At 38.9% G+C, this 14619-nt stretch overlaps 2 protein-coding genes across 2 annotated transcripts; both read left to right on the top strand.

The window, feature by feature from the left end:
* Nucleotides 1–204: 204 nt before the first annotated feature.
* s1pr1 (sphingosine-1-phosphate receptor 1) lies at nt 205–6332 on the top strand. The gene is made up of 2 exons (XM_059340728.1): nt 205–277; nt 2132–6332. Exon 2 carries the CDS (start codon nt 2260–2262, stop codon nt 3388–3390), a length of 1131 nt encoding a protein of 376 aa, XP_059196711.1. The 5' UTR covers nt 205–277; nt 2132–2259; the 3' UTR covers nt 3391–6332.
* A 5250-nt stretch (nt 6333–11582) lies between these two features.
* On the top strand, nt 11583–14617 carry LOC131977436 (uncharacterized). Its single transcript, XM_059340732.1, has 3 exons — nt 11583–11903; nt 12652–12912; nt 14291–14617. Exons 1-3 carry the CDS (start codon nt 11642–11644, stop codon nt 14470–14472), a joined length of 705 nt encoding a protein of 234 aa, XP_059196715.1. The 5' UTR covers nt 11583–11641; the 3' UTR covers nt 14473–14617.
* Nucleotides 14618–14619: the final 2 nt, after the last annotated feature.

The following is a 14619-nucleotide window of genomic DNA, read 5'->3' as shown; positions in this document are numbered from 1 at the left end:
TAATCCCTCGGAAGTTTTACTGTGTTTCTTTTATTATTTGTTAATAATCTTCATTAATAACATTATTGATCCGATCAGTTTTCATGAAGACTAAAAAATCAAAAATACAAAAAGAGGAGAGCAGCAGGAGGAGGAGGAGGGCTCAGTGTGTGTGTGTGTGTGTGTGTGTGTGTGTGTGTGTGTGTGTGTGTGTGTGTGTGTGTGTGTGTGTGTGTGTCCTCTCTCTGTGTCTCGGCTGCTCTCTGTGTGTCGGACTGTTTCTCTCCGGACTCTGAAGGTAAAAAACTCTCTTTAATGTTTTTAATCTTTAATATAAAAAATAAAATGTTTCTCTTTTAAAGTTAAAGTTCACGCGCAGCTTCAGTCGCGTTTCCGGTCGAATAAAATCAGAAAGTTTATGTGTCGAGTCGCGCGCAGCGGTTTGATGCAAGAAATCCGCTTTTTAACGAAAAATTAAAAAATACAAAAAACACCTTCACGTGTTAATAAAATCATTTATAAGAAAAACTTAAGTATTAATAACGCAATGCAGTGACGTCATGGTGTATTTTATTCATAAAAAAGGGTTTTTAAAGATTATTGACACGTTAATATGAACCTGAATGACTTTATTTAAATGTTTAATAAAGAACTAAAGGGTTAAAATTATTTCATTTATTATTATATTATTGATTCATTTCTGCAGTTTTCCCGTCCTGCAACTGTCGACGGTTTTGTTTAAATGTTTATGAAACATAAATGATAAAAAAATATATATATATTTATATACATTCTTGGTAAACGCGTTTCCGGTTCATCAGAATAAAGTTTATATACTTTGTTTTCTGGATTTATTCTCGATATTCTGTGGCGGTGAGATGAAAGAAGCAGGAAGCTAGATGAAAGAAAGTTAAACATGTTTGTTTGTTTGTTTGTTTGTTTGTTTGTTATCTGATGAGCTGATGAGTTTACTGATTAAGGAACTGAAGCTTTAAATGTTCTTCAGTCACATAAAGAAGGTTTCTATGAACCCCTGACGTGTTTCTGTCTCTTTAAATATTCCACAGAGTCATAAAATACATTTTAATGTCTGAATGTTTAAAGTTTCTGATCATTAAAACGTGATTTTATGATCATTTGAAGTCATAAATCCAGTTAATGAAGTGGAAAAGTAGTTTTTTTAGGAAGTTTTTTTTCCACTTACGAGCTGATCTGGAACCAGTTTGAGGTAAAAACTCGGTAAAGTTCTTTTTCAGGATGTTTGTTTGTTTATTTGTTTGTTCTTTGATGAGTTTATCAAAGAACCAAGAAGCTTTAATGTTTCTGTCTCTTTAATATCTCATAAAAAGAGCCATAAAATATATTTCAATGTCTGAATGTATTATGTTTCTGATCATTAAAACGTGTTTTTATAAACATTTAAAGTCATAAATACTAGCAAATACGTTTTTTTCCACTAACGAGCTGATCTGAAACCAGTTTGAGGTTAAAAATCAGTAAAAATTGTTTTTCTGGATGTTTTTTCAGCAGCAGTCAGCTGATGAAACGTCTCATTACTGAAGTGTGTTTTATTTGTTTGTTTGTTCTTTTATCTGATCAATTTACTAAAGAACCAAACTGAAGCTTTAATGTTTCCGTCTCTTTAAATATTTATTGAGAGTCACAAAACTTATTGTAATGACTTAATGTTTAAAGTTTCTGATCATTAAATGCTTTTTCTTTTTAAAATATTGAAAATCATGAATAAGTTTGTGTTTAGAGGTTTAGAAGTAGATGTTTGTTGATCTGAAACCAGTTTCTATTGCTTCTGGCAAATTGAATTGAAGACTGTGCACCTCACCTCCCTTTCTTGCCTATGTTTTACATTATATCTTTTTTTTTTCTTTACATTTACTTGCCTAAGTATGTGTATGTTTATGTCTATATTGTATAATTTTATGTATTTTATTTATTGTTGCACTGCTTTTTGGAGTCAGCTCTCAAATCTCATTGTACATGTGTATAATGACAATAAAGGCATTCTATTCTATTCTGTTCTATTCCATTCCATTCCATTCTATTCTATTCCATTCTATTCCATTCTATTCTATTCTATTCTATTCTATTCCCAGATTTAAAAGTAAAAGTTCTGGTCTGTGTTGTGTCCCTACAGGACCATGTCCCCGTCCCGCAGCAGGACTGTCTCCGCTCCTCCGCAGGGTGACCAGCTGACATGAAGGACTGAATTGTGAGGACGCAGCGCCCCCTGCTGGACCCCCGCCGCCGCCGCCGCCGCAGGCCATGGCCGAGCCCAGCTACTCCGACCTGATCGCCAAACACTACAACTACACCGGCAAGTTCCGCAAGACGCAGCAGGACTCGGGCCTGAAGGCGGACTCGGTGGTCTTCATCATCGTGTGCTGCTTCATCATCCTGGAGAACGTCCTGGTGCTGACGACCATCTGGAGGACCAAGAAGTTCCACAAGCCCATGTACTACTTCATCGGGAACCTGGCGCTGTCCGACCTGCTGGCCGGCGTCGTCTACACCGCCAACATCCTGCTGTCGGGCGCCAACACCTACAAGCTGACGCCGACGCAGTGGTTCTTCCGGGAGGGCAGCATGTTCGTGGCGCTGGCGGCGTCCGTCTTCAGCCTGCTGGCCATCGCCATCGAGCGCCACCTCACCATGCTGAAGATGAAGCTGCACAACAACGGGAACACGTGCCGCGTCTTCCTGCTCATCAGCACCGTGTGGATGATCGCCGCGGTGCTCGGCTTGCTGCCGGTGATGGGCTGGAACTGCATCCGCAGCATGACGGCGTGCTCCACCGTGCTGCCGCTCTACCACAAGACCTACATCCTGTTCTGCACCACCGTGTTCAGCATCATCCTCATGGCCATCGTGGCGCTCTACGCACGCATCTACGTGCTGGTGCGCACGCGCAGCCGCAAGCTCGTCTTCCGCAAGGTGACCAACGGCCGCGGCAACGCCGGCGCCAACATCAAGAGCTCGGAGAAGTCGATGGCGCTGCTGAAGACCGTCATCATCGTGCTGAGCTGCTTCATCGCCTGCTGGGCGCCGCTCTTCATCCTGCTGCTGCTGGACGCCGCCTGCGAGACGCTCAGCTGCCCGATCCTCTACAAGGCCGAGTGGTTCCTGGCGCTCGCCGTCCTCAACTCGGCCATGAACCCGCTCATCTACACGCTGACCAGCAACGAGATGCGCCGCGCCTTCCTCAAGACGCTGCTGTGCTGCACCGCCTGCCTCCGGCCCAACGCCAAGTTCTCCGGGCCGATCATGGGGGCCGAGTTCAGCCGCAGCAAGTCCGATAACTCGTCCCACCCCAACAAGGACGAGGCGGAGTACTCGCCGAGGGAGACGACGACGACGGCGGCGGCGTCCTCGGGGAACGTCACCTCGTCGTCCTAAACGAGTCGTAGCGAGTCAGACGTAGAGTTTGTTTTTGTACAGGAAGCAGCCGTGAACGGCGCCGAGCGGCGTCGTCACGGCCCGAACTGAACCTTCAGCCAATCAGGACTCAGCACTTATGGAGACTCTCAGACTGGTTCGACTGGGACCAGAGACCCCCGAGTCAGGTCGCACTTTGTAAGACGCTCACACCTGTAAAGAGTCATCGAGTCACATCGAGTCAGAATGGCTCAATAAAATACCTGTAACGAGTCATCAAGTCACATCGAGTCAGAATGGCTCAATAAAACACCTGTAACAAGTCATCGAGTCATCGAGTCAGGACGAATCAGAACGAGTCAGTAAACGAGTCACATTGAGTCAGAATGGCTCAATAAAACACCTGTAAGAAGTCATCGAGTCATCGAGTCAGGACGAATCAGAACGAATCAGAACGAGTCAGTAAACACCTGTAACAAGTCATTGAGTCAGAATGGCTCAATAAAACACCTGTAAAAAGTCATCGAGTCAGAAAGAATCAGAACGAGTCAGTAAACACCTGTAACGAGTCATTGAGTCAGAACAAATCAGAACGAGTCAGGTAACACCTGTAACTAGACATCAAATCAGAACACTTCTCGAGTCAGTTAACACCAGTAACAAGTCAGAACGAGTCAGAATGAGTCAGTTAACACCTGTAATGAGTCAGAAAAAGTCAGAATGAGTCAGTTAACACCTGTAACGAGTCAGAATGAGTCAGTAAACACCTGTAATGAGTCACAATGAGTCAGTTAACACCTGTAACAAGTCAGAACAAGTCAGTAACCACCTGTAACAAGTCTGAATGAGTCAGGTAATACCTGTAATGTGTCCTCAAGTCAGATCGAGTTAGAACACCTGAAACGAGTCTGAACGAGTCAGTAAACATCTGTTACGAGTCTGGTATTGATCGGTATCGGTGCTGATCAGGTGTGAGCCTGTTATAAAGTTATTGATCGTATTGGTGCTGATCAAGTGTGAGCCTGTTATCAAGTTATTGATCGGTATCGATGCTGATCCGGTGTGAGCCTGTTATAAAGTTATTGATCGTATCAGTGCTGATCAGGTGTGAGCCTGTTATGAAGTTATTGATCGATATCTGTGCTGATCAGGTGTGAGCCTGTTATGAAGTTATTGATCGCAGTAGAAGAAGAATCAGACGTCGTACTGACCCTCTAATTAGACGAGTAGTTTCAGCAGCTGTCGAATATTTAAGATACAAATGAATTAATTTTCCTTTAAAAATACTTCACATGTGAAAAATCACATGAATTCAGAGATCAGCAGTTTTTCATACATCATTAAAATTTTAAAATGAAGGAAAACATCTGAACGATAAAGTGGCGTGTTCTATCCAGAAGAAGAAAAAAACATTATTGATCCTTACAGGTTGAGATTATTGATCTCGCTGCCGTTTTTAATATTTATTACCTTTAATGTTAAATCTGAGAAACAGCAGAACTTTGAATTCATGTGTTTTTGTGACGAATCTGTAAAATGTAACTGTAAAAGTGATATTTTATAATAACCAGCATTAATAAGCGGTTAATTAATAGGTCATTAAACTTTAGTTAATGTTTATTTTACTGTTTAACAATTGAATGATGATCAATAATGTTTAATAATTATTTGTATCATATATTTTATTTTAACAGTTTATTATTGCACATATTATTACATTTTTATATACCATATTAAGCATTTATGAGTTAATAAGACATTCATATTTGGATGGTTATTATAAAATTACAACTGGTGATTATAATAATTATTTTAATGATTAAAAAGTGGTTTATAAAGTAAAATTAATTTTATTTTAGTACATCTTTTATTGGTGAATTATAAAACTGATTATTCACAGTTAATATCCATCAAAATAATGTTTATAGATGCTTTTTAAAGCATTTATTAACAGTTTATTATAATCATCAGGTGCAACTTTATAATAAAGATCAAAATAATGTTTACAGTTGTTTTACAAATTAATAACAAATATTTAATATAGTATACAAATGTTAAAATGTGCAACAATAATCTGTTAAATATAAATTATAGCGTCATTTATCATTATTAAACATTATTAGTTATTATATGATTGTTTGTTAACGGTAAAATAAATATTAATTAAAGTTTAATAACCATTTATTAATGATAGTTATTATGAAGTGTTACCTGTAAAAGTTGTAGAAACTGTTGTTCAGAATGTATTTTCTACTTCCTGTCCGTGTTGTTATTGTTGTTTTTGTTGTTGTTGTCGTCGTCAGTAGTGACGTCAGTGTAGCCGAATTAATTTATATTTGAATGCAGGAAGAAAAAACATTTTGTTTGTCAAATAAACAAAAGCTTGTTCAGTCTCAGAAGTACGGAAGCTCAATTCTGCCAAAAAATTAAATTAATTGTGAAATACATTTTTATTTAATAAAAAAAAGTTTTTTTTCATTAATTGTTAATTTTATATTTCAAATGATAGGAAAGCTTGTTTTTTTTTAGACATTAAAATCTAAGTAAGTATCGATGTTTATTTTTGAGGAAAAATTAATCTCAGTTCTGGCGCTTTTTATTATATCACATGAGCTTCATTAGCAGATTTTTAAGTCATTAATAAACTTTTAGGTCTTTTAAACAACACGGAGGCGTAAAATAATGAAACGTCAACATTTACAGTTTAACAACAGCTGGATGAAGGATTGTGTGTTTTACTTTCTGCTTTCTGCTTCGTCACTTTTGGCAGCAATGAGCTTCCGTAAAGATCGGACTCTGTTACTCTGCAACCATTTCCATCTTCTATCAGGAGCTGATCGAGTTATCCTTTAATTCAAACTGTCTGTCTGTCTGTCTGTCTGTCTGTCTGTCTGTCTGTCTGCACTGTTTAACTCCTGAATGTTGGTTTGTTAGCGTTTAATAAAGACAGAAATAGAAACACACACGAAGAGCTGTTTTTATATGTTCCAACTTAAATTCACCCTCATTCCACCTTGAATTCAACCTCATTCCACCTTATATTCACCTACGTTCCACTTTGAATTCACTCTTATTCCACCTTAAATTAAACCCCTTCACCCCTTCCACCTTAAATTCACTCTAATTCCACCTTAAATTCACCATCATTCCACCTTAAATTCAGTCTTATTCCACCTTAAAATCACCGTTGTTCCACCTTAAATTCACCCTCACTCCACCTTAAAATCACCCTCATTCCACCTTAAATTCACTCTTATTCCACCTTGTTTCAACCTCGTTCCACCTTAAATTCAACCTTGTTCCACCATAAATTCACTCTAATTCCACCTTAAATTCCCCCTAATTCCACTTTAAATTCACTGTTGTTCCAACTTAAATTCACCTTCAATCCACCTTAAATTCACTCTTATTCCACCTTAAATTCACCCTCATTCCGCCTTAAATTCTCCCTCATTCCACCTTAAATTCACGCTAATTCCACCTTAAATTCATGCTAATTCCACCTTAAATTCACTCATATTCCACCTTAAATTATCCCTCCTTCCAACTTAAATTCACCCTTTTTCCACCTTAAATTTAACCTTGTTCCACCTTAAATTCACTCTTAATCCAATAAATTCACTTTCGTTCCATGTTAAATTCACTCTTATTCCAATTTAATTCAACCTCATTCCACCTTAAATTCACTCTTAATCCACCTTAATCTGGTGACTTGTTTTTAGCAGTTCCTACTCTCAGGTGTGAATCAGCGACCAAACTCAGACATCCAAACACCCCCACACTCTCCTCAGCCTGTGACCTCTGACCTCTGAGAGGAGGGGGGCGGGGCCTCACTGAGTCTCCAGGGAAACATTAATATAAATATCAGCTCTCTGTCTGATTGGAGGTTCACGGCTGATGTTGTTCAAGTGTAAATAATGATTTTTACACATTTGGTAGGAAATATATATTACCATCAGCAGTCACAACCTAATGAAACCACCTTAAATTCACCGTCATTTCACTTTAAATGAATCTCATTCCACCATAAATTCACTCTTATTCCACCTTAAGTTCACTCTCGCTCCACCTTATATTAACTCTCATTACAATTTCACCCTCATTCCATCTTAAATTCACCCTCATTCAAACTAAAATTCACCCTTGTTCTACCTTAAATTCACTCTCGTTCCAACTTAAATTCACTTTCATTACAAGTTCACCCTCATTCCACCTTAAATCCACCCTTGTTTACTCTCATTCCACCTTAAGTTCACCCTCGTTCCACCTTAAATTCACCCTCGTTCGACCTTAAATTCCAACTCATTCCACCATAAATTCACTCTTATTCCACCTTAAGTTCACTCTCGCTCCACCTTATATTCATTCTCATTACAATTTCACCCTCATTCCATCTTAAATTCACCCTTGTTCCACCTTTATCCACCCTTAAATTCACCCTCATTTAAACTAAAATCCACCCTTGTTCCACCTTAAATCCACCCTTGTTTACTCTCATTCCACCTTAAATTCACCATTATTCCACCTTAAGTTCACCCTCGTTCCACCTTAAATTCCCCCTCATTCCACCTTAAATTCACTCTCATTCCACCTTAAATTCCCCCTCATTCCACCATAAATTCACTCTTATTCCACCTTAAGTTCACTCTCGCTCCACCTTATATTCACTCTCATTACAATTTCACCCTCATTCCATCTTAAATTCACCCTTGTTCCACCTTTATCCACCCTTAAATTCACCCTCATTCAAACTAAAATCCACCCTTGTTCCACCTTAAATCCACCCTTGTTTACTCTTATTCCACCTTAAGTTCACCATTATTCCACCTTAAGTTCACCCTCGTTCCACCTTAAATTCACCCTCGTTCCACCTTAAATTCCCCTTCATTCCACCTTAAATTCACTCTCATTCCACATTAAATTCACTCTCATTCCACCTTAAATTCCCCCCAATTCCACTTTAAATTCACCGTTGTTCCAACTTAAATTCACTCTTATTCCACCTTAAATTCACCCTCATTCCACCTTAAATTCACTCTAATTCCACCTTAAATTCACTCTAATTTCACCTTAAATTCACCTTCATTCCATCTCAAATTCACCCTTATTCCACCTTAAATTTAACCTTGTTCAACCTTAAATTCAACATTATTCCACATTAAATTCACTCTCATTCCACCTTAAATTCATCCTCATTCCACCTTAAATTCACCCTTGTTTCACCTTAAATTCACCCTCGTTCCACCTTAATTTTACCAATATTCCATGTTAAATTCATTCTTGTTCCACCTTAAATTCACCCTTGTTCCACCTTAAATCCCCCTCTGTTCTCCAGCTGTTAGTGTACGTGTTTTAGGAGGTGAAGTGGATCCAAACTGACCCTTTTAACCCAGAATCCATCCATCACAGTGGGGTCAGTGCAGGGGCCCGGGCCCCTGGAGCTGCTGGAGGCCCCCAGGACCCCAGACACAATGTAAAGGATGAAGAGTAGAAAATGACATAGGTAAAGCGCTCGTTAAAGTTACCTGAACGACTCCATACGAGTCGATCAGATCTGACTTTTTGTCCCACAGATCAGCTTACATTTGGATTGTGATGTAGAAAATGTTTAGAATCTGAAATATGTCTTCTGACATTTCGTAACGTGTATTTCTGGAGCTTCAAACCTTCTGACAATTTCCAGGTTTACAGAAAAATAATTATCTCAAGATATTCTCTTTGACTTTGTAGATATTAAAGTGGAAGAAGAAGAAGAAGAAGAAGAGGCTATGTGGCTCGATGCTGCCCCCCTGTGGACACATCAGGGCATTACAATAAACATTCAGTTTGGGTTTTAACCCTCTGAACCAGAGATTAAAAAAGAGAACAAAAAAATATAATTATATATTTATAATGTAAGTAAAATATATAAAAAGATAAAACATATATACATATACATATGTTTAAATATTTTTAAATATTAATAGAAATATTGAAAAAAATATGAAATGTATATTAAAAAAAAAATGTATAGGTTCTGCAGCTCTATGTAAAAACAGCACTTAAAGCAAGGAGCACTCAAATAAAACTAATATGAATTAATTTCATACTTCAGTTTTTCTGCATTTAGAACAACTTTGAAATATTTTGATGTTTTGTATGTATGTAATAATATGCTACGTATGTATGTACAAGTTGTATATTATACATTTTAATTATTATTTATATATGTGACATATATGTCACTAAATGTACTGTACATAATTATCAACGTACATATTTGTATGGACTCAACAAATATGTCATTTATAGTTTTTATATACATATATGTAATTGATAGTTTTTATATACATTTATGTAAGTTATAGTTTATATATATAAATGAATTTAGAAGTAATTAATTCTGTGAATTTTAAGTTAGAGCAACAATTTAACTGTGATGATAAAAGCTTTAATGAAAGTTTTGGTTTTGAGCCTTTAAAGTTTTTGAATGTTGCTGTGAAAGACCTGAAAGAACCTTGTGAAAAATAACAATTTGTTTTATCTGTAAAGTAAATAAACGGAAGTTTGAGGGCGTCAGCAAACAAAGATTTAATGTTTAAACCAGACAGATCATTTGGACTTCAGGAGGACGAGATGTCTCTGCTCCGGCTCTTCACTCTGTCTCTCTGCTGTGAGTTCACTCTTTTCATTTAGAAAAAAAACATTATTATTACAAATTTCTTCCCACTGTTCACAAAAACTCTTGAGGATTTATTGTTTGTTACATGAACTGGAATTTTATAATGTTCTTATTAATTAGTCCAAAAAATCTAAACAGTAAAATAAAACTAGAAAATTTCCTCTGGGGAAATTCTGAAAGGGCCACGGGGGCTACTGCCGGTGTGTGTACACTATGATGAGATGCTTAAGAGATTTATAACTATGCCCTTTAACCTCAAAATGTGTGTGTGTGTGTGTGTGTGTGTGTGTGAGAAACGTGTATCTGGAGGAGTGTGTGTGTGTGTGTAGCGAAAATCACATAAAATTACCTGTGTGTGTGTGTGTGTGTGTGTGTGTGTGTGTGTGCGCGCGTGTGTGTTTGAAGCATGTGTATGCATGTGTGAGGAGTGTGCGCGCTTACGCGCATGTGTGTGTGTGTATCTGTAACTGTAATCACATCAAAGATCAAAGGAAATCAGAGCAGAGCTATCAACAGAATTAACTGACACTAACTGTCGAATGTACCGGAACAGTGACAGCAGCCAGAGGTGGACAGACTGGAATTTCTGGCCTCGAACAGAAAGCATTTTTGGCAAAACCATAATACCTATCATTGATCCGACTTTACTTTGAGCGTCCTGAGTTCTTCCTGAACGTCTACATATGTTTTTTTTTTAAGAAAAATGAAAAAATAGCTTTGTTAGAGCGATCTAAAAAAACTGTCCCTTTTTCAGAAATCTTCCTGCGTTTTTAATATGGGAGCCAATGAGGCTGTTGGTGCGTGTTGGTGGCGCATCTGTGCGTCGTACGCCCAAACTATAACTCTGACAGCTTTACCAGAGGATTGTGAGTGAGAAGACAAATTTTCCAACGTATCTATGTATAAATTATTTCTGTAGAGTGGAATTTGCGGCCTGGAGTGCAGTTTTCAAATTTATTTTTCGACAATTTTTTCTCTCCTTCTGCGATGATGTCACACACTGTGACACAAACATTCCGTGCAATACACACCCATTATAATCTCAGAATTTCTCCAAAAATGATCATGGTCATTGAACAGAGATTGATAAAAAACTATATGACCTATCGAAACGTGGATTAATACACAGATACACAAGACTTGTGTCTACTGTTTAAAGTTTAAATGGAGTCTCTAGGTGAAATTATGCCGGAGAAGTAGACGTTTAAAAATCTCCAATTATTGTTCTTTTTCGCTCATTATTGATAATAATAATAATATATTTTATATTTTTAAACTTTGACTAATGCTGAAACAATAAAACATGGTTGTTGTCACTATGATGGTTTGTTTTATGTTTTTTTCTTCTTTAAGAGACGAAAACAACATAAAAAACAAAACAAAAAGAGTCCTCAGCTGACTTCTGTTTGTCTCTGATTGGCTGACAGGGTGGGCGGCGGCTGCCAGGTCGCAGTGGAGCGGTGAGTTGCGTTGACCCGTGATCAACGTAAACACAAAACATGTCAATAATTATCTTGTAATTAGACATTTAACAAGTCCTGTGTTTATATCTGTCTTGTCCGAACGCGTCATCTCTTGGCAGAAAAACCGTCAATCATCATCCCCGAGGACATGATCTTCATCGGGGACTCGGTGAAGGTCACCTGCACGCTTCCCATCGACTACAAGGGCGGCGAGTGTCGTCTGTACAAAGACGACGCCTACAAACCCTTCAAGGTGATGATTGCAACCGATTGGATCTGCGTCTTCCAGGTGACCTCCGACGAGCTGATGGGACGCCACCGGAGACCCGGACGCTTCTACCTCAAGTGTGACTACCAGCTGCAGCAGTACACGTCAGTGAGCAGCGACAGCAGAGGCATCACGGTCCACCGTGAGTCTCCTCCAGATATTTACACCTGCTTTATGCTAAGCTAGGCTAACAGCCCCCCTGCTTCCAGTGTTTGTGCTAAGCTACGCTATCAATCTCCCCCTGATTCCAGTGTTTATGCTAAAATAGATTAACATTCCCCTCCGCTTCCAGTGTTAATGCTAAGCTACGCTAACAATCTCCACCTGATTCCAGTGTTTGTGCTAAGCTAGGCTAAAAATCCCTTCCCCTGTTTCCAGTGTTTGTGCTAAGCTACGCTAACAATATCCCCCTCATTCCAGTGTTTATGCTAAGCTAGGTTAAACTCCCCCGACTTCCAGTGTTCATGCTAAGCTAGGCTAAAAGCCCCCCTGCTTCCAGTGTTTATGCCGAGCTAGGGGCAACAATCCCCCCCCCCGCTTCCAGTGTTTGTGCTAAGCTACGCTAACAATCTCCCCCTTATTCCAGTGTTTATGCTAAATTAGATTAACATTCCCCCTCTGCTTCCAGTGTTAATGCTAAGCTATGCTAACAAACTCCACCTGCTTCCAGTGTTCATGCTAAGCTAGGCTTAAAGCCCCCCTGCCTCCTGTGTTTATGCCAAGCTAGGGGCAACAACCCCTCCCCCCTGCTTCCAGAGTTTGTGCTAAGCTACGCTAACAATCTCCGCATTCTTCCAGTGTTTATGCTAAGTTAGGCTAACCGAGGTGAATCGTAGATATGTGGACTGCAGATTGTGAGGGAGTTTGTCTGGTGGTGGTCTCCCCTGCAGGGCCAGTGCCCCCTCCTGAACTAAGCGTCAGCCACCGGTTCGTGTCCCCTGAGGACAGCGTGGAGGTCCACTGTGTCGCCGACTCCTATGAATGTTCCTACTTCAGGAACCAGGCCTGGATCGCAAGGTGGCCCTGTAGAAAAAACCTGACAGGAAAGCAGCTGGCAAAGTGGGCGGAGCCAACCCTGCTGCTCCCCGTCAACCTCACCTGCACATATGGCGTGTCCCCTCCCAGCAACCACATGCTGCTGTTTGTCGTCGGTAAGGAGCCAATGAGATTCCTGCTGAGTCACGCTCACAGCCAATCACAGCCAGGTTACAGGTGAACACCTGAGGAGCCGAGAGGGCAAAGAAAACGCAGGACTGATCTCACATAGAAAACAAAATCTGTTTTTGAAGCTTCTGAAAACTTTGTTATCCGCTGTGTTTGTTGAGGAAAGATCACAAATCACAAAGAGAACAAACAGTCCAGTTTAAAGTCCAAGTTTGTCTTTTTAAAGATTCTGATTTGATCACATGTATACATATTCGAGGAAAGTTGAAAACATCCGGCAGCTTAAAGAGCGCCCTCTTGTGGCAGGCTTTTAATGTGAAAGAGCCTTTCAGGAAGAGATGACTTTCACTGACGGTAACAACAACAAAAACAACATCAACAACAATTGAAAAATTGTAAAGTACAAATTATAAGAACTACAACCAACTAATGCTGAAATTATTGATTGTTCTTTTCTCAATTCATTTATTTGTTTATAAAATATCAGTTAAAAAATGTCCACAAGGACATATTTGCAATATTTTCTGCTAAATTATTTTAAACAAAACCTATAAACTGAACTCCCTCTAAAAAAACAAAAAATTCAGATAGTTCTCTTTACATGGGACTGAATTTTTTTTTTTTCTGAACAACACTCACACTGAGCACAGTAATATTTGTGTATTTTCTCTTGTTGTTGTTGTTGCTTAGGTAGGAAGAACTGTGTTTGTTTATAGACAAACAAATGGATATGTTATATATTATTGTGTGAAAGGAAAGTATAGAGGATCGAGACTAGAACCCTGAGGTATCCCACATGTGATACTGAGGCTGTCAATAGGGTGATCTTGTGTTTGGGCAGCTGTTTGAGAACATGTTAGCATCAACTATGAGATAACAGCTTGTACATTACAGTGTAATTATGTCATTTATATGTATGAGGTAAAATAAAAAATATATAATGGGTTCAGTAGTTTAAGTATAACAGAAGAAGATGGCAGGTTTAGGAAATAAGAAATTTAACACATTCAGAATACCCTTTTTCTGCATTTAAATACTTGCTTTTATTTGTGTATTTTCTCTGAACTCTGGTTTTGTTGTTGTTTAGGTAGGAGGAATGTGTGTTTGTTTATTTGCAAACAAACTGACATGTTATATGTTATAGTGTAAATGGAAAATATAGAGGATCAAGACTAGAACCCTGAAGAACCTCACATGTTATACTGAGGCTGTCAATAGGATGATCTTGTGTTTGGGCAGCTGTTTGTGAACATGTTAGCATCAAAAATGTGATAACAGCTTGTAAACTACAGTGTAGTTATGTTGTTTATTTGTAAGAGATAAGCTTATCAATGTCAGAATTGATGATTTCGTGTCTGTTTGCAGACACAAGTCAAGCCTCCTCGTCTGTCGACTGCAAAGTTTCCGTGGACGACGACCAGATGCCGGTGTTCAGAAACGACAGCTGGACGTCTGTTGATGAAGACGGGCTGACGGTCAAAGTTCAGGCCACAAACAGCACCTTGAGGACCAACGAGACCTGCAGCCACATCCAGACTCAGACCTAATAAAAGCTTTAATGAAAGTTTTGGTTTGGAGCCTTTAAAGTTTTTGAATGTTGCTGTGAAAGACCTGAAAGAACCTTGTGAAAAATACAAGTTTGTTTTATCTGTAAAGTAAATAAACGGAAGTTTGAGGGCGTCAGCAAACAAAGA

The sequence above is a fragment of the Centropristis striata genome, chromosome 9, assembly GCF_030273125.1.
Source record: "Centropristis striata isolate RG_2023a ecotype Rhode Island chromosome 9, C.striata_1.0, whole genome shotgun sequence".
NCBI lineage: Eukaryota > Metazoa > Chordata > Actinopteri > Perciformes > Serranidae > Centropristis > Centropristis striata.
Note: the sequence above shows the minus strand (reverse complement) of the source record. Positions and strands in the feature narration are given on the sequence as shown.

What these genes read in the sequence shown, in the direction of transcription:
- s1pr1 (XM_059340728.1), top strand. Translation starts at nt 2,260, where the DNA reads ATGGCCGAGCCCAGCTACTCCGACCTGATCGCCAAACACTACAACTAC.
- LOC131977436 (XM_059340732.1), top strand. Translation starts at nt 11,642, where the DNA reads ATGATCTTCATCGGGGACTCGGTGAAGGTCACCTGCACGCTTCCCATC. An exon ending in CAGAGGCATCACGGTCCACC is followed by an intron (nt 11,904 to 12,651) that starts GTGAGTCTCCTC and finishes TCTCCCCTGCAG; the next exon opens with GGCCAGTGCCCCCTCCTGAA. An exon ending in CATGCTGCTGTTTGTCGTCG is followed by an intron (nt 12,913 to 14,290) that starts GTAAGGAGCCAA and finishes GTCTGTTTGCAG; the next exon opens with ACACAAGTCAAGCCTCCTCG.